This window comes from Mytilus californianus, unplaced genomic scaffold, assembly GCF_021869535.1.
Source record: "Mytilus californianus isolate M0D057914Y unplaced genomic scaffold, xbMytCali1.0.p SCAF_5, whole genome shotgun sequence".
In the NCBI taxonomy this organism is placed as follows: domain Eukaryota; kingdom Metazoa; phylum Mollusca; class Bivalvia; order Mytilida; family Mytilidae; genus Mytilus; species Mytilus californianus.
Genome location: NW_026262701.1, coordinates 63,791,932 through 63,812,650, shown reverse-complemented (window position 1 = coordinate 63,812,650; position 20,719 = coordinate 63,791,932). Strand labels below are relative to the sequence as shown.

The 20,719-nt window shown below is 33.4% G+C and overlaps 1 protein-coding gene across 3 annotated transcripts in view; it reads right to left on the bottom strand.

Moving 5' to 3' along the window:
* The window catches only part of LOC127701140 (ranBP-type and C3HC4-type zinc finger-containing protein 1-like), a 494,271-nt gene that overhangs the window by 395,703 nt on the left and 77,849 nt on the right, over window positions 1-20,719 (bottom strand). For 2 of the 3 annotated variants that reach the window (XM_052204944.1, XM_052204946.1), the window contains exon 3: window positions 14,548-14,698. In XM_052204944.1, coding sequence (XP_052060904.1) covers window positions 14,548-14,698 — 151 coding nt within the window. Of the gene's footprint in view, window positions 1-4,306; window positions 4,364-14,547; window positions 14,699-20,719 lie in introns of those variants that run through there. The other variant, XM_052204945.1, reaches the window with a different exon arrangement.

The following is a 20,719-nucleotide window of genomic DNA, read 5'->3' as shown; positions in this document are numbered from 1 at the left end:
CGCTAAGCGCAGCTGGATACGACCTCAGATGTCCAACCCTGAAAAGTTGGGCCCCCAAAAAAAAATCTTTCCCTCAAGATATGGTCAGTATCTCAATTCAAATTTCTAATGGAGTTTGCAACCATAATTACCTATTTAAATACATCATAAAAGTTTTAAAATATAAAATGACACATAGTCATGGCTAAAATTAATATTAATTAATAGTAACTGCTAAAAATAAATTGACAGCTAATCACCTCAAGACAATCATCATTTCTTAATACATAATTTACAAGCAGTGTAAGGGAGGTAATCAAACAGTGTTCTTTTAATTGATTTGGATTACCTCCCTTCCTTTAGTGGTTATAAACCTTGTGTTAAAATTTTATTGATTTCTATTCACTTATACTAAAGTTATTATCTGGAAACCATCTGTCTTTGTACGACGCTGACGTCGACGACGCCGGACAACGACGACAACGTGATACCAATATACGACCAAAAATTTTTTAATTGTTGCGGTCGTATAAAAAAGTGCAGAAAACTGATTATTTGAGTGAATTTTCTAAGTTCAAGGACCATAACTCTGCACAAAATTGTCAGACCGGAACAAAATTCGAACTTGATCTGTAACTTGTCATGATTAAACAATACACCAAATATCAAATTAATATCTTCAAGCATGAAGAAAAAGTGTTGAAAACTAATTTGCCGGACTGACGGATGGACAGACGGACGGATTGCAAACCTAAAGTCCCCTTCGACTTCGTCGGTAGGGGACTAATTATGTGATGTAGATTTATTAAGAAGTCTTGTGAAAAAAAACCTTTAGTTTCAACAAATAAAAATATGAAGCTTCATTATCTATCTATACACTAAACAAATACATTCTGGTAAGATACAAGTATCTTATTGGAAACCCATATGGTGTAGATGGGGACGATGGGTGGGATAGCTGATTAAAAACGTATGATAGGTCAGCTTGTTACTTTTATAATTAGGTCAGCAAAACACATACCCCCTCTTGGAGTAATGCTAATAGAATCTAAAAATAAATTGTACCTAAAATTAGATTCATTGATATTTCTAAACTCTTAGATAGAAGATACATTTTGTTGTGTATAAACTATAATTTAATAAATCAAATTTCCTTTAAATTACATTTGCACACATTCAATTTACATGTAAACACAGAGCCAAAAACCATCTATAATTTCTTATTCGCAAAAAATACCAGAAGTTTAATTTTTAATTATATGTCAGTTACATCAGACGTCAGTATAGAAAATAATGCTCCTTCCACATATCCTTAAAATTTAGAAACAATCCGGTAAACTTAATAATCCTTTAAATAAACTTATTCTAAAAGGTAACCAATTCAACACTGTAATTAGATCTTTGAATTTTGTTTTTATTGGTATAAATATTGATTTTGTTATCAGTAAATTAAGATCATACTATAGTGTTATTAAATGGGTGTTTTCATATTAATCCTGTAATATGTTCAAGAACAGTCATATTGGGTCGAGGTTAGCGGTATTGGCTCGAGGCGTAGCCAGGCCAATACAGCTGATCGAGACCCAATACAACCATGACGACTGTAAGAGGACATAATACAGGATTTATATGAAAACACCCATTTTATGACACCTTTATTTACCAACGACTTAAAATAACCACCAAAAGCTGATTGAGGATAAACACAACTGTAGAACGACTCATACAGGATCAATATGAACTATTTGGGTTAATTATCATTTTAATGCAAGGAATGTCGAATAACCCAAAAAATAATAATGTGCGATGAATTAACCTTTTATTCACCGGTGAAAAAACCTTAGAGCCTCCCGATTTTTACACAAGTTATCTCCCATCAAAATGACGTCACTGACGTATGTAAACAAAATGGCAACATCCAGGTAAGAACTGGTCCGTGGACTTGAGTGACGAAGAAACAAGTATTTGAAATCCATCTGGAGCCGAAGATAGCTTTCACAAACGGCCCTTTTCAGGGCCGACAATTCTTTACAGAATGAGTCTTCATCTGTTGTACATATGAGGCATTTTAAGTCACAAAATAATTCTTTGACGTAAGAGTTTATACAAAATATTTGTTACTACAGTAAGACATGTACAAGAGCTTCTTTCATATGTATTTTCAATGGTTGAACGTTCAAAGGGTCCTTTGGTATAATTAAACAAATGTGGCCCATTTGAAGCGGTGCATATCCAAGATTGTCAACCCTACAAATTTATCTCACTTCGGACTGCGCCCTAAGAGAAATAATCTTTTATTATTGATAATTCTGGATATTCGGACTTTCTACCATCCATAATTGTATATACTCAAAGAAAAAAATAGTATAACATAAGAAAAATAAAATGCTCCGCTGGGCGCAGCTTGATACGGCCGCAGAGGTTGAACCCTGAAAAGTTGGGGCAAGTATGGACACAACATTCAAGCTTGATACAGCACTGAATTTGGATTGTGATTAAATATTTGACACAGCATAGGTTTCTGACACAGAATGAATATGTCTAAGAACTTAAAAAAAATTAATTTGCCTATTCAAACCGTATCATTATTATTTGCTTTTATATATAAATCAAAAATAACCAATTTAAAATGGAAAATTTTAAAGAAAAAAAAATCCCTCCCCCAAATATTTTGAACCCCCTTATGATTCATCACCCCCAAACTCAATCCCAACCTTCCCTTTGTGGTATGGTACCTTGCAGTACAATTTCAGAGAGATCCATACACTTGAACACAAGTTATTGTCTGGAAACTAGAAAAATGCTTGTTTTTTGGACCCTTTTTGGCCCCAAATTCCTAAACGTTTGAGGCAATTACCCCCAAACTCAAACCCAGCTTTCCCTTTGTGATATGGAACCTTGTAGTACAATTTCATAAAGATCCATACACTTACACACAAGTCATTGTCCTGAAACTAGAAAAATGCTTGTTTTTTGCCCCTTTTTGGCCCCTAATTCCTAAAATTTTGAGGGAATTACCCCCAAACTCAATCCCAGCCTTCCCTTTGTGGTATGGTAGGTTGCAGTACAATTTCAGAGAGATGCATACACTTGAACACAAGTTATTGTCTGGAAACTAGAAGAATGCTTATTTTTGGCCCCTTTTTGGCCCCTTATTCCTAAACGTTTTGGGCAATTATACCCAAACTCAATTCCAGCTTTCCCTTTGTGATATGGAACCTTGTAGTACAATTTCAGAAAGATCCATTCTCTTATACACAAGTTATTATCATGAAACTAGAAAAATGCTTGTTTTTAGCCCCTTTTTTTGCCCCTAATCCCTAAAATTTTGAGGCAATTACCCCCAAAATCAATCCCAGCATTCCCTTTGTGATATGGAAACTTGTGGTATAATGTCAGAGATTGCCATACACTAACACACAAGTTATGTCTGGAAGTTACAAAAATGCTTATTTTTGGCCCCTTTTTGGCCCCTAATTCCTTAACTGTTGGTACCATAACCCCCAAAATCAATCACAACCTTCCTTTTGTAGTATTGAACCTTATGGTAAAATTTCATAGAGATCCAACTAAAGTTAGAGTGCAAAAACCAATGTGTCTTCGGACGAAGACAACGACGACGCCAACGTCATACCAATACACGACCACAAAATTTTTTTGCGGTCGTATAATTAAACAAATCTTACATCAAACATGTTGAGTCTTATATTTCGTGTAATATACACATCCATTTTCTGACATCTTTTTGAACTAAGACCAGTAAAAATTCTGTATTAACCGGATTTTCTGTATTAGACCTGTATTAATGACCAGCTCTCAGACACATTGAATCATAAAATTGTATGAAATGTACAATTTATAATGTATTTCAAGTCATTGGTTAATAATAAATATTATTGTTATACACATATGCAATTTCACAGTACTACAATCTGTTGATACCTATATTTTGGTATTGCACAAGGTCATGTTTTTCTCTTGACTGTTGATAACGTCTTTACACTAAATCCATTGGATGTTGGATGTGTAGTTAACAGGGCTTCCAAAATTATTTTTAGCCAGCCAGACATTTTATATATTATCCCGATTTTAATCCCTTAAGACTAAATAAACAAAAGGCAATTATGGTAATCAGTTGCCGAGTTGGCCATCCCAATGATTGACATTAAAAAAAAAAGAACGATATTAAACTTTCTTTGATTCAAATTTGAAGTTCTGACGTAAACTGTTAAATTGGAAGTGCATCATTCAAAGTGTGCAATATCAGCGTACTTATATCTGCCTTAGACTCTTTATTTGTGCAAAATAACGTTGTCAAAAACTTTACTTTCGTTTTTAATCGGATGTTATCTTGGCAATGGTAAAACATGGACCAGAGACGGATACGTAAATTCCGTGTACGTTTGCAAAGCATGAATGACATTAATGAGTGTAAGAAGCTCTTTCTACGTTATTTTTTTCAAGAAAATATTCGAAATAAACGCGAGATAAAGGTATCAATGACAATTTAAGCATTTTTTAAAGAAATTAGGATGCATAATTGAATTTCACACCTGCGCACATGCGCACACGTGTACTTGTTCAAACAGAGACATGTCTCTGGTTCAAAGAACGTGGTTATGACGATTTTTCATTTTCGCCTTATTAATTTTTTCATCAAATCATATTTGTAAACGTATTTCTGATAATTTAAATCTTTTTGACTAAATTAATTAGATGCAAACCGCTGAAATGTGAGAAAATAACTTTAAATAGACCGATCAATGTCCGGTTCAAAATAGTTACCTGTCACCTGAACATGTAAATTTCAGCTGTTCGACAACTAATTAGCCTTGATTAAAATGAGAAGGTATTTAAGTAGGGGTTGTTTTGATAGTACTTAATGATCATGTCACTTTTATGACCGGAAAATTATGTGTGGCTGTTAAAGGCAAAAGGTTGGGTTAAAAAGATCGCGAATTATGTTAAAATGACCGTCTCTTAATAAGAAAGCCTTGAAAACTAAAAAGTAGATGACTGTTTCATGCTTTGCCCAGCCGGACATTTAGCGGAGATTATACAAATGTCCGGCATATATGACCGTTTTGGAAGCCTTCTAAGACTTAAATATCAGTCACTCATGTACTGGTACTTAAATATCAGTCACTCATGTACTGGTACAGTACCAGTACATGAGTGACTGATATTTAAGTCTTAGATGCATGAATTTTTATGCCCCCGTCGTAGCGGAGGGTGCATTGAGTTTTACCCTTGTCCGTCTGTAAGTCCCAAAATTGGTTTCCGTTATCTAACTTAGTTTGCTTCAACCAAATGATATGAAACTTATACATAATGCTTATTACCACAAAACACAGATCAAGTTTGAATTTTGGTGGCGTCACTTTAACCGTTCTAGAGTTATGCCCCTCTATAAATGGAAAAATTGCAAAATTTTTAGTTTCCGTTCTCTAACTTAAGTTTTCCTCAACCAAATGTTATGAAACTTATACACAATGCTTATTACAACAAAACACAGATCAGGTTTGAATTTTGGTGGTGTCACTTAAACGGTTCTAGAGTTATGCCACTTTATAATGGAATAAAATGCTCCGCAGGGCGCAGCTTGATACGACCGCAGAGGTCGAACCCTGAACAGTTGGGGCAAGTATGGACACAACATTCAAGCTTGATACAGCTTTGCATTTGGATTGTGATTAAATATTTGACACAGCATAGGTTTCTGACACAGAATGAATGTGGTCTAAGAACTTAAAAATTTTAAATTGGACATTCACCTATTATGGTCCAATATCCAAAATCTAAATACATGGTTAGATTCAGCATATCAAAGAACCCCAAGAATTCAATTTTTGATGAAATCAAACAAAGTTTAATTTTGGACCCTTTTGACCTCAATGTGGACAAAGTTGATAACGAGGCACAAAAATCAAAAATCTAAATACATGGTTAGATTCAGCATATCAAAGAACCCCATATATTCAATTTTTGTTGAAATCAAACAAAGTTTAATTTTGGACCCCGATTTGGACCAACTTGAAAACTGGGCTCATAATCAAAAATCTAAATACATATTTAGATTCAGCATATCAAAGAACCCTAAGAATTCAATTTTTGTTAAAATCAAACTAAGTTTAATTTTGGACCCTAATGTAGACCAATTTGAAAACAGAACCAAAAATTAAGAATCTAAATACACGGTTAGATTCGGCATATCAAAGAACCCCAATAATTCAATTTTTGATGAAATCAAACAAAGTTTAATTTTGGACCCTTTGGACCTCAATGTGGACCAATTTAAAATCGGGGCCCAAAATCCAAAAACTAAATACACGGTTAGATTCAGCATATTAAAGAACCCCAAGAATTCAAGAATAAAACCCCATTGAAATTGGTCAAGAAATAAGCAATTTATATGAAGTATCTTCTTTTGCACAATACTGTGCAATTAAATATTTCTTGCTATTGCGCAATACTGTACAATTGACAATTTCTTGCTATTGCGCAATATTGTGCTATTGGATATTTCTTGCTATTGCGCAATACTGTGCAATTGAAGATTTCTTGCTATTGCGCAATACTGTGCAATTGAAGATTTCTTGCTATTGTGCAATACTGTGCAATTGAAAATTTCTTGCTATTGCACAATACTTATTATATAATAATTTACACATCCTCTTTGGTGTGTATCTCCTACCATATCATTATTATTTGCTTTTAAATATAAATCAGAAATAACCAACTTAAAATGGAAAATTTTAAAAGAAAAAAAAAAGGAAAAAAAGAAAAAAAAGGAAAAAAAAAATATCCCCCCCCCCCCCATATTTTTTGAACCCCGTTATGATTAATCACCCCCAAACTCAATCCCAGCCTTCCCTTTGTGGTATGGTACCTTGCAGTACAATTTCAGAGAGATCCATACACTTACACACAAGTCATTGTCCTGAAACTAGAAAAATGCTTGTTTTTTGCCCCTTTTTGGCCGCTAATTCCTAAAATTTTGAGGGAATTACCCCCAAACTCAATCCCAGCCTTCCCTTTGTGGTATGGTAGGTTGCAGTACAATTTCAGAGAGATCCATACACTTGAACACAAGTTATTGTCTGGAAACTAGAAGAATGCTTATTTATGACTTGAGTGACGAAGAAACAAGTATTTGAAATCCATCTGGAGCCGAAGATAGCTTTCACAAACGGCCCTTTTCAGGGCCGACAATTCTTTACAGAATGAGTCTTCATCTGTTGTACATATGAGGCATTTTAAGTCACAAAATAATTCTTTGACGTAAGAGTTTATACAAAATATTTGTTACTACAGTAAGACATGTACAAGAGCTTCTTTCATATGTATTTTCAATGGTTGAACGTTCAAAGGGTCCTTTGGTATAATTAAACAAATGTGGCCCATTTGAAGCGGTGCATATCCAAGATTGTCAACCCTACAAATTTATCTCACTTCGGACTGCGCCCTAAGAGAAATAATCTTTTATTATTGATAATTCTGGATATTCGGACTTTCTACCATCCATAATTGGATATACTCAAAGAAAAAAATAGTATAACATAAGAAAAATAAAATGCTCCGCTGGGCGCAGCTTGATACGGCCGCAGAGGTTGAACCCTGAAAAGTTGGGGCAAGTATGGACACAACATTCAAGCTTGATACAGCACTGAATTTGGATTGTGATTAAATATTTGACACAGCATAGGTTTCTGACACAGAATGAATATGTCTAAGAACTTAAAAAAAATTAATTTGCCTATTCAAACCGTATCATTATTATTTGCTTTTATATATAAATCAAAAATAACCAATTTAAAATGGAAAATTTTAAAGAAAAAAAAATCCCTCCCCCAAATATTTTGAACCCCCTTATGATTCATCACCCCCAAACTCAATCCCAACCTTCCCTTTGTGGTATGGTACCTTGCAGTACAATTTCAGAGAGATCCATACACTTGAACACAAGTTATTGTCTGGAAACTAGAAAAATGTGTTTTTTGGCCCCTTTTTGGCCCCAAATTCCTAAACGTTTAGGGCAATTACCCCCAAATTCAAACCCAACTTTCCTTTTGTGATATGGAACCTTGTAGTACAATTTCAGAAAGATCCATACACTTACACACAAGTTATTGTCCTGAATTTAGAAAAATGCTTGTTTTTTGCCCCTTTTTGGCCCCTAATTCCTAAAATATTGAGGCAATTACCCCCATCATCAATCCCAGCCTTCCCTTTGTGGTATGGAACCTTGCAGTACAATTTCAGAGAGATCCATACACTTGAACACAAGTTATTGTCATGAAACTAGAAAAATGCTTGTTTTTTGCCCCTTTTTTGGCCCCCAATTCCTAAAATTTTGAGGCAATTACCTCCAAAATCAATCCCAGCATTCCTTTTGTGATATGGAACCTTGTGGTACAATGTCAGAGAGATCCATACACTAACACACAAGTTATGTCTGGAAGTTACAAAAATGCTTATTTTTGGCCCCTTTTTGGCCCCTAATTCCTTTACTGTTGGTACCATAACCCCCAAAATCAATCCCCACCTTCCTTTTGTGGTATTGAACCTTGTGGTAAAATTTCATAGAGATCCATTCACTTAAACTAAAGTTAGAGTGCGAAAACCAATGTGTCTTCGGACGACGCCGGACGACGAGGACGACGCCAACGTCATACCAATATACGACCACAAAAATTTTTTTGCAGTCGTATAAAAATTACAAAATTTTTAGTTTCCGTTCTCTAACTTAAGTTTGCCTCAACCAAATGTTATGAAACTTATACACAATGCTTATTATCACAAAATACAGATCAAGGGTAAATTTTGGTGGCATCACTCAAACCGTTCTAGAGTAATGCCCCTTTATAAATGGAATAAAATGCTTCGCTGGGCGCAGCTTGATACGACCGCAGAGGTCGAACCCTGAACAGTTGGGGCAAGTATGGACACAACATTCAAGCTTGATACAGCTCTGAATTTGGATTGTGATTAAATATTTGACACAGCATAGGTTCTGACACAGAAAGAATGTGGTCTAAGAACTTCAATTTTTTTAATTTACCTATTATGGTCCAATGTCCAAAATCAAAGTACATGGTTAGATTCAGCATATCAAAGAACCCCATATATTGGATTTTTGTTGAAATCAAACAAAATTTAATTTTGGACCCCAACTTGAACAAACTTGAAAACTGGTCCCATAATCAAAAATCTAAACACATGTTTAGATTCAGCATATCAAAGTACCCCAAGAATTCAATTTTTGTTAAAATCAAACTACGTTTAATTTTGGACCCTTTGGACCTTAATGTAGACCAATTTAAAAAACGGGACCCACAATTAAAAATCTAAAAACACGGTTAGATTTGGCATATCAAAGAACCCCAATAATTCAATTTTTGATGAAATCAAACAAAGTTTAATTTTGGACCCTTTTGACCTCAATATGAACCAATTTGATAGCGGGCCCACAAAATAAAAAATCTAAATACATGGTAAGATTCAGCATATCAAAGAACCCCATATATTCAATTTTTGTTGAAATCAAACAAAGTTTAATTTTGGACCCCAATTTGGACCAACCTGAAAACTGGGCCAAAAATCTAAAATCTAAATACATGTTTAGATTCAGCATATCAAAGAACCCCATATATTCAATTTTTGTTGAAATCAAAGTTTAATTTTGGACCCCAACTTGGACCAACTTGAAAACTGGTCCCATAATAAAAAATCTAAACACATGTTTAGATTCAGCATATCAAAGAACCCCAAAAATTCAATTTTAGTTAAAATCAAACTAAGTTTAATTTTGGACCCTTTGGACCTTAATGTAGACCAATTTAAAAAACGGGACCCAAAATTAAAAATCTAAATACACGGTTAGATTTGGCATATCAAAGAACCCCAATAATTAAATTTTTGATGAAATCAAACAAAGTTTAATTTTGGAACCTTTTGACCTCAATATGAACCAATTTGATAGCGGGCCCACAAATAAAAAATCTAAATACATGGTAAGATTCAGCATATCAAAGAACCCCATATATTCAATTTTTGTTGAAATCAAACAAAGTTTAATTTTGGACCCCAATTTGGACCAACTTGAAAACTGGGCCAAAAATCTAAAATCTAAATACATGTTTAGATTCAGCATATCAAAGAACCCAATATATTCAATTTTTGTTGAAATCAAACAAAGTTTAATTTTGGACCCCGATTTGGACCAACTTGAAAACTGGGCCCATAATCAAAAATCTAAACACATGTTTAGATTCAGCATATCAAAGAACCCCAAGAATTCAATTTTTGTTAAAATCAAACTAAGTTTAATTTTGGACCCTTTGGACCTTAATGTAGACCAATTTAAAAACGGGACCCAAAATTAAAAATCTAAATACACGGTTAGATTTGGCATATCAAAGAACCCCAATAATTCAATTTTTGATGAAATCAAACAAAGTTTAATTTTGGACCCTTTTGACCTCAATATGAACCAATTTGATAGCGGGTCCACAAATAAAAAATCTAAATACATGGTTAGATTCAGCATATCAAAGAACCCCAAGAATTCAATTTTTGATGAAATCAAACAAAGTTTAATTTTGGACCCTTTTGACCTCAATGTGGACAAAGTTGATAACGGGGCCCAAAAATCAAAAATCTAAATACATGGTTAGATTCAGCATATTAAAGAACCCCATATATTCAATTTTTGTTGAAATCAAACAAAGTTTAATTTTGGACCCTGATTTGGACCAACTTGAAAACTGGGCCCATAATCAAAAATCTAAATACATGTTTAGATTCAGCATATCAAAGTACCCTAAAAATTCAATTTTTGTTAAAATCAAACTAAGTTTAATTTTGGACCCTTTTGACCTTAATGTTTACCAATTTGAAAACGGAACCAAAAATTAAGAATCTAAATACACGGTTAGATTCGGCATATCAAAGAACCCCAATAATTCAATTTTTGATGAAATCAAACAAAGTTAAATTTTGGACCCTTTGGACCTCAATGTGGACCTATTTAAAAACGGGGCCCAAAATCCAAAAACTTAATACACGGTTAGATTCAGCATATTAAAGAACCCCAAGAATTCAAGAATAAAACCCCATTGAAATTGATCAAGAAATAAGCAATTTATACGAAGTATCTTCTTTTGCACAATACTGTGCAATTGAATATTTCTTGCTATTGTGCAATACTGTACAATTGACAATTTCTTGCTATTGCGCAATATTGTGCTATTGGATATTTCTTGCTATTGCGCAATACTGTGCAATTGAAGATTTCTTGCTATTGCGCAATACTGTGCAATTGAAGATTTCTTGCAATTGTGCAATACTGTGCAATTGAAAATTTCTTGCTATTGCACAATACTTATTATATAATAATTTACACATCCTGTTTGGTGTGTATCTCCTACCATATCATTATTATTTGCTTTTAAATATTAATTATAGAATAACTAATCGAAGAATTCAAATAGAGAAAAATATTCAACGAGTGACCGAACAACACATTAATTCACGAATGCGCGTAGCGCATGAGTTAATTATCAGTGTTGTTCGGTCACGAGTTGAATATTTTTCGATATTTGAATTCTTTGATTAGTTATTCTTTTTATTACATTGGCAAATTGCTTTTTTTAATGAAATTAATGTAGAAAATGTAAGGAACTATATCTTTTTTCTACGCATTCACAATTTGTTTTGATCCGACGTTATCGACGTCTTGACAACGCCTATTATTGTATGACGTCAGAGAGTGAAATAACCACGTTTATTTCACATGTGAAATTATCGGTTTTTATTTGACTGGGAAATCAATGTAATTCAAAGCTACCAATGTAATAATCAGAAATAACCAACTTAAAATGGAAAATTTTAAAAGAAAAAAAAAAGGAAAAAAAGAAAAAAAAAGAAAAAAAAAAATTCCCCCCCCAAATTTTTTGGACCCCCTTATGATTCATCACCCCCAAACTCAATCCCAGCCTTCCCTTTGTGGTATGGTACCTTGCAGTACAATTTCAGAGAGATCCATACACTTGAACACAAGTTATTGTCTGGAAACTAGAAAAATGCTTATTTTTGGCCCCTTTTTGGCCCCCAATTCCTAAACGTTTCGGGCAATTACCCCCAAACTCAATTCCAGCTTTCCCTTTGTGATATGGAACCTTGTAGTACAATTTCAGAAATATCCAAACACACACAAGTTATTGTGATGAAACTAGAAAAATGCTTGTTTTTTGCCCCTTTTTTGCCCCTAATTCCTAAAATTTTGAGGCAATTACCCCTAAAATCAATTACAGCCTTCCCTTTGTGATATGGAACCTTGTGGTACAATGTCAGAGAGATCCATACACTTACACACAAGTTATGTCTGGAAGTTACAAAAATGCTTATTTTTGGCCCCTTTTTGGCCCCTAATTCCTTAACTGTTGGTACCATAACCCCCAAAATCAATCCCCACCTTCCTTTCGTGGTATTGAACCTTATGGTAAAATTTCATTGAGATCCATTCACTTAAACTTAAGTTAGAGTGCGAAAACTAATGTGTCTTCGGATGACGACGCCGGACGACGACGCCAACGTCATACCAATATACGACCACAAAAATTTTTTTGCTGTCGTATAAAAACAACTGATCAATCACTGAAAAGTATGGCAAAAGCATTCCAACTATTGTTAAAAGTATCTTCTCTTTAATTTTCAACAGCAATTAGTTTTTCAATGCTGAATAGAGACTTTATTTTATGTTGCACTGTGACTGACTGTCTGCAATGTTAAACCTTTTTTTTTTTAAATATTTGCAGTTAAAAATATATCGTTTTATTTGCAGATAAATCAAATTACCGCATTCCCCCCCCCCCCCCCCCCCCCCCCCCTCAATTGATTTTGTAATGTCCCCAAACAAAGACAACAAGAGTGCACAAGCTGTAATGTCTCATCTGCTTTACTGACCATTGATTCTATGTTGAAAGTCTTAAAGGGGCACTAGCTAAGAGATATATAAAAAATCTAAAATAGGATTTTTTTTGTTCAATCATTAATGAAAGTGAAAAAGTGAAATAATAATTCGCTTTTAGCAGCCAGTATGGTTCAATTTTGTCAAAATAAGCTAAGAAACATTGATAATGTATTATTCACTTGCAAGTGAATAATTCGACCCCATTAAATCCGTATTCATGTGAACTTCAATTTAACCCCTTAAGTAGCTAGAGATGGATAACGCATGAATTGTGTGTGTATAGTTATTTCAAGGAAAAGAATGTCAACATTGAAAGTAAAACATAGATAAATCATTTAATTGACTACTTCGATCCACAAAAAATCTTTCTTTTACAGGTAAAAACGATGATTAACATATATTTTTAATCTATAATATGAAATTTAACAGACCTAGAAAAATCCAATTGCACGAGTTCGCTTTATCTATTTATATCTTTATTTATGTTTATATCACTTATATGGTCATTGGAGGTATTCGGAGGTCAACTCGATAGTTAATTAGATAGCGTCTAGACTCAAATACACACGAAACGAAGCTACAAATTCTCGAGCCCATGCCCTGTAAATTGTTTATTTAAGACTTTTTATAATTTGGATACATGTTTTACATTGTTATAAATCAAATATTAGAATTTGAGTCAAATCGGTGAACATGAATTTGACAGCTAGTGCCCCTTTAAAGATAAAGGTAAACTTAACATTGACCAATGAACCATGAAAATGAGGTCAAGGTCAGATTATACCTGCCAGACAGACATGTACAACTTACAATCATTCCATACACCAAATATAGCTGACCTCTTGCTAATAGTTTTTGAAAAACAGACCAAAACACAAAAACTTAACATTGAAAAATGAACCATGAAAATGAGGTCAAGGTCAGATGTTATCTGATTGACAGACATGTACACCATACAATCATTCCATACACCAAATATAGTTGACCTATTGCTTATAGTACTTGAAAAACAGACCAAAACATTAAAACTTTACATTGACCAATGAACCATATAAATGAGGTCAAAGCCAGATGAAACCTGCAAGACTGACATATACCCTATAGGAAAAACAGTAACATTTTCTCCTTATAGTATCTGAGAAATGGACCTAATCTGTATCTATAACCTTGATCACTGATCCATGGTGTGAGGTCGATGTCAGGTCAACACTGTCTGACAGACATGTAGACGTTGCAAGCTAGGAATCCATATACCAAATATAGCTATCCTTAAATACTCATAATAAGTGAGAAATTCACATGACCAAAAAAAATCTTTTTTTTGCAAGCAGTCACTGAACCAAGAAAATGAGGTCAAGGACAATGGACATATATATGACAGACAGTAACTTTGTAACAAGGTATCTGCATACAAGGTATGCAGCATCCAGGTCTTCTATCTTCTGAAATAAAAAGCTTTATACAAATAGTTTACAATGCCACCGACGCCGCAGGATAGTAATACCTATGTCTCGCATTTCGTCACAGACGAGACAAAAGCCAAGACAATTTCATCAATCAATGTTAGTACAATCTAACAATTCCAAAATACATACTCTTGGTGTATAGTCGGATTGAAAATGTTTTATAACCCATGTATATTTGAGGGTTGTGATAAAGGAGCTTAGGTTGATCAATTTTAATCCACCTTCACTGTAGTCCTTTTGTAACAGCTCTTTCTTCACTCCATGTACAGGTGAATTCCATCTAAACATAAAAATAAGCTTGTTGATCTTTTTAACAACTTTTGGATTTCACAATGTAATTATAAGGTGATTAAGGACAGGTAAAATCTCTGAAATTACTGTCAGTTTTCTTTTTGACCATACACGTAAATTTACACTTTCTTTTCTCCATCAAATATTTTTGTTTGATTACCCTGATGTCACATGCAATTTTGCTAAATTGGACCTGCTTTTACTAAACATGCTTTAAAAATGCAAACTATATTTAACAAATCTTCTCTGCCAAACCAATGTGGGACATTTTTTAAATAACTGCTCTAAACTAATTTAGGTAAGGGGGATGTCAGTTTGCAAAACATGGAATAAACAATTCTGCTAACTACCAAGTTTGCTCTGAAAAGATAGTATGATATATATGTGTTGAGTTCGTTCATTTACATTATTATATTCAGTAGATCTGATACCTACATAACTTAGGAGATACCTTTATTAATTTATTTGAAAATTTCTTGGTATCAGTTAGCTTTTTTATGGTCAAAATTCCGTAGAACCAGCAGTGTTGCTATTCTCCACCATCAAATGGCAAGAAAATTTTCACATGGCAATATTGTATTATTTCTTCCTAATACAACTGTTTTTAGACTTAATTAGATAAAATGTTCAAATTTAAGAAACTGCAAGTAAAAGTTTGCATGTGCATGTAACTTCAATGTCATCAATCATACAATTGATGCCATGACATTTCTTATGTCATCTTATCTTATAATAAATTCTTAACTTCATGCATACAATTTTTGTACTAGGAATTGAACTCCAGATTAAGAAGAAATTCCTGAAAGTATGGAGATGGGCAAAGTTGGCAAAGAAGCAATGACAGTTGCAACTTTGTTGGTGTTTGACTTAGAAACCACAGGCCTTTAAGTCAGTTTAAACTTTCTTTTTATATAACCCTAGGCCTGAAATGAATAAAAAAGGCTGTCTTCAATGTTGCTGTATGGTAGTCTTGTATCATATTGCTGTGAAAGTAATTGCATTTACACCTCAAATTTATATAAGTTTTAGGAATTTGGGGCCCAATTGGTTAAAAGGGGCTGAAATTCAATGTTGACTGAATGTACGCTTATATATCCCCATACAATTTTATATATGTATTATATATCCTGTTTGAATTGTTTTACACTAGTCATTTTGGGGCCCTTTATAGCTTGCTGTTCGGTGTGAGCCAAGGCTCGGTGTTGAAGGCCGTACTTTGACCTATAATTGTTTACTTTTTATACATTGCGACTTGGATGGAGAGTTGTCTCATTGGCACTCATACCACATCTTCTTATTTATATATAGCATGAAAAATTGCATCACCCATATATAATTTGAAAATATTTTACGGCCTCTGAAACCCTAAGATTGATTTTTGGGTACTCTTTTATGATATCATCATTACACAATGTTATTGTTTGGCTAAAGCTCCAAAATTCTTTATTGCCAAATATAAAATTTGTTTGCACGAGCTTTAGAAATAGGAAGAAATGCAAGGTTTACCGAATGTATGTTGTTTTTATACTGCATTTAAAATATTTCAGAAATTACGCAAATAAAGCAGAATAAAATGCTCCGCTGGGGCGCAGCTTGATACGACCGCAGAGGTCGAACCCTGAACAGTTGGGGCAAGTATGGACACAACATTCAAGCTTGATACAGCACTGAATTTGGATTGTAATTAAATATTTGACACAGCATAGGTTTCTCACACAGAATGAAAGTAGTCTAAGAACTTAAATTTTTTTAATTTACCTATTCAAACCATATCATTATTATTTGCTTTTATATATAAATCAGAAATAACCAATTTAAAATGGAAAATTTTAAAGAAAAAAAATGAAAAAAAAATCCCCCCCCCCCCCAAATTTTTTGAAACCCCCTTATGATTCATCACCCCCAAACTCAATCCCAGCCTTCCCTTTGTGGTATGGTACCTTGCAGTACAATTTCAGAGAGATCCATACACTTGAACACAAATTATTGTCTGGAAACTAGAAAAATGCTTGGGTTTTTTGCACCTTTTTGGCCCCAAATTCCTAAAAGTTTAGGGCAATTACCCCCAAACTCAAACCAAGCTTTCCCTTTGTGATATGGAACCTTGCAGTACAATGTCATAAAGATCCATACACTTACACACAAGTTATTGTCATGAAACTAGAAAAATGCTTGTTTTTTTGCCCCTTTATGGCCCCTAATTCCTAACATTTTGAGACAATTACCCCCAAAAACAATCCCAGCCTTCCCTTTGTGGTATGGTACCTTGCAGTACAATTTCAGAGAGATCCATACACTTGAACACAAGTTATTGTCTGGAAACTAGAAAAATGCTTATTTTTGGCCCCTTATTCCTAAACGTTTTGGGCAAGTACCCCCAAACTCAATTCCAGCTTTCCCTTTGTGATATGGAACCTTGTAGTACAATTTCATAAATATCCATACACTTACACACAAGTTATTGTCATGAAACTAGAAAAATGCTTGTTTTTTGCCCCCTAATTCCTAAAATTTGGAGGCAATTACCCCCAAAATCAATCCCAGCATTCAAACCCTCAATCAGCATCATTTAACAGTAATATCTAAAAATGGAAATTACATAATAAAGGTATTAAAATAGAAAATGACATCATAGTCATGGCTAAAAATAAACAAAATCCTTAATCAGCAACATTTTACAGTAATATCTAAAAATAAAATTCCTTTGTAACCATAAAAGCCCATTTAAATACATCATGACAGATATTAAAATAGAAAATGACATCATAGTCATGGCTAAACATAGCAAAAACCTTAATCAGCATCATTTAACAGTAATATCTAAAAATAAAAATTTCTTTGCAACCATAAAAGTAAAATAGAAAATGACATCATAATCATAGCTAAAAATAAACAAAAATTTTTTTTTATTACCAAATTTTAAATGGAGTTTATTAAACTAAAACAATAAATTTGCAACCATAAACATGATAAAACCCCATTTAAACACATCATAAAAGTATTAAATAATTCAACTACATCATAAGGCTATAAAAATAGAAAATGACTTCATAGTCAAGGCTAAAGGTAAACAAAAAACCTTCATCAGCAAAATTTTATATTGGCAAATTTCCAATGAAGTTTATTATACTAAAATTGTTGGCAAATTTCCAATGCATTTATTAACAATAAAGTTATTGGCAAATTTCCAATTTACATAATTTAAAAGCAGTGTAAGTGAGATATTTAAATGAGTTTGAATTACCAACCTTACACTGCTTTTAAATAATGTTTTGTACTTATTTGTCTATTAACCTGGAAACCCTTGTTTTTTCACCTTTTTTTCCCTTATTATTTAAAGGTTTGAGCCATAACCCTACCCCAAAGCCAATTCTTAAATTCCAATGTAACCTAAATTTACAATATACATAACTTCAATTTAAGTTTTTGATAAAATCAAACCACATCATTATTATTTGCTTTTATATCTAAATCAGAAATAATTAACCAACTTTAAGTGGAAAATTTTCACACATCACGCCCCCCCAAACTCAATCCCAGCCTTCAGTTTGTGGTATGGTACCTTGCAGTACAATTTCACAGAGATCCAATTACTTAAACACAATTAATTGTTGGAAACTAAAAAAAAATGCTTATTTTTAACCCCTTTTTTAGCCCCTTATTCCTAAACATTTGAGCAATTACCCCCCAAACTCAATTCCAACTTTCTCTTTGTGATCAGAATTAACCAACTTAAAATGGAAAATTTTAAAGAAAAAAAAAGGAAAAAAAATCCCCCCCCTCAAAATTTTTTGACCCACTTCCCTTTGTGGTATGGTACCTTTAAGTACAATTTCAGAGAAATCTATACACTTGAACACAAGTTAATGTCTGGAAACTAAAAAAATGCTTATTTTTGCCCCCTTTTTTGGCCACTTATTAATAAATGTTTTGGGCAAACATTTTACAATAATATTTAAAACTGAAATTAATTTGTAACCTTAAAATTAAATAGAAAATGACATCATAGTCATAGCTAAAAATAAACAAACTATTGGTAAATTTCCAATGGAGTTTATTATATTAAAACAATAAATTTGCAACCATAAAAGCGCATTAAAATACATCCTAAAAGTATTAAAAAAAATTTAACTACATCATAAGGCTATTAAAATAGAAAATGACATCATAGTCAGACTAAAGGTAAACAAAAAACCTTCATCAGCAAAATTTTATATTGGCAAATTTCCAATGAAGTTTATTATACTAAAATAATTGGCAAATTTCCAATTTACATAATTCAAACATAGTGCAGGTGAGATATATTTAAATGAGTTTGAATTACCAACCTTACACTGCTTTTAAATAATGTTCTTTACTCAATTATTTGTCTATTAAAATGGAAACCCTAGTTTTTTAACCTTTTTTCCCTTTATTCCTTAAACGAAAAAAAAATAATTACCCCTTTTTTGACCCCACCCCCTTATGATTCATCACCCCCTTCCCCCCCAAACCAAGCTCAATAACAGCCTTGCCTTTGTGGTATGGTACCTTGTAATACAATTTTAGAGAGATCCATACACTTGAACACAAGTTATTGTCTAGAAACTAAAAAATGCTTATTTTTCACCCCTTTTTAGGCCCCTTATTACTAAACGTTTTGGGCAATTACCACAAAACTCAATTCCAGCTTTCCCTTTGTGATATGGAACCTTGTAGTACAATTTCATAAATATCCATACACTTACACACAAGTTATTGTCATGAAACTAGAAAAATGCTTGTTTTTTGCCCCCTTTTGGCCCCTTATTCCTAAAATTTCGACGAAATTAACCCCAAAATCAATCCCATCATCGACCCTTTGTGATATGGAATCTTGTAGTACAATGTCAAAGAGATCCATACAATAACACACAAGTTATGTCTGGAAGTTACAAAAATGCTTATTTTCGGCCCCTTTTTGGCCCCTAATTATTTAACTGTTGGTACCATAACCCCCAAAATCAATCCCCACCTTCCTATTGTGGTATTGAACCTTATGGTAAAATTTCATAGAGATCCATTCACTTAAACTAAAGTTAGAGTGCGAAAACCATTGTGTATTCGGACGACGACGCCGGACGACGACGACGCCAACGTCATACCAATATACGACCACAAAATTTTTTTGCGGTCGTATAAAAATGTGTTTCAAACGTTGAAATCTGTATAGTAAATAATCAGGTGCCAACATCGCTTGCATGTAATTTCACAAGCAAAATTACATTGTTACACAACAATAATGATAATGAAAATAGAAGTTTTAACGTTTAGAAATAAAAAAAGACCTGACCTACAGAAATCTTGTAAATTTCCAATTTATTTTGTTTAACAGGTTATAAGTATTATGCTTGAAAACATTATATTATGGAATAAATAACATAATTTTGATAAAAGCAAGACTGTAGATTTTTCGGTCGAAACTTTAATACCCTGAGCCATCTTACATCATTTTAAAATTGTGTGTAATGTTCATTCTGATTGAATAACGTCATGAATTTCAGGAATTATTTTTAACAAGCATCATGACTTTATGTAATGAATCAACAAATGTGAAAATAACAAATGGCAAATAAAAATATATGTGTGCTTCCTATTTCCTGCTGAAAAAAAGGGTTGTTAGGTTGTATTTTTTGTGTGCATCATCATTGGGGGAGGGGGACATGTCTGAGAACACTGAGAACATGGAAAGGGACAAAAAGAAAAAGACAAACAACAAGCTAGACGAAAAATGAAAAAGTACATACAGAATTGAGCAGCACAAACCCCACCAAAAACAGGAGGTGAACTAATATGCTCTGGAAGGGTGAGTAGAGTTTGCTTCATGCAAGACACCTGCCGTACTGCTCAATGAAGGTCATGTCCAGTAGGGAGGAAGAACATCAATGACAAATGTAGCTCATTAGTAGTTTTGGAAACAGATACCGGTACTCCATAGGGGTCAATAAGATCATGGTGACGACTGTAGAACTTTCAGATCAACAAAATTTGA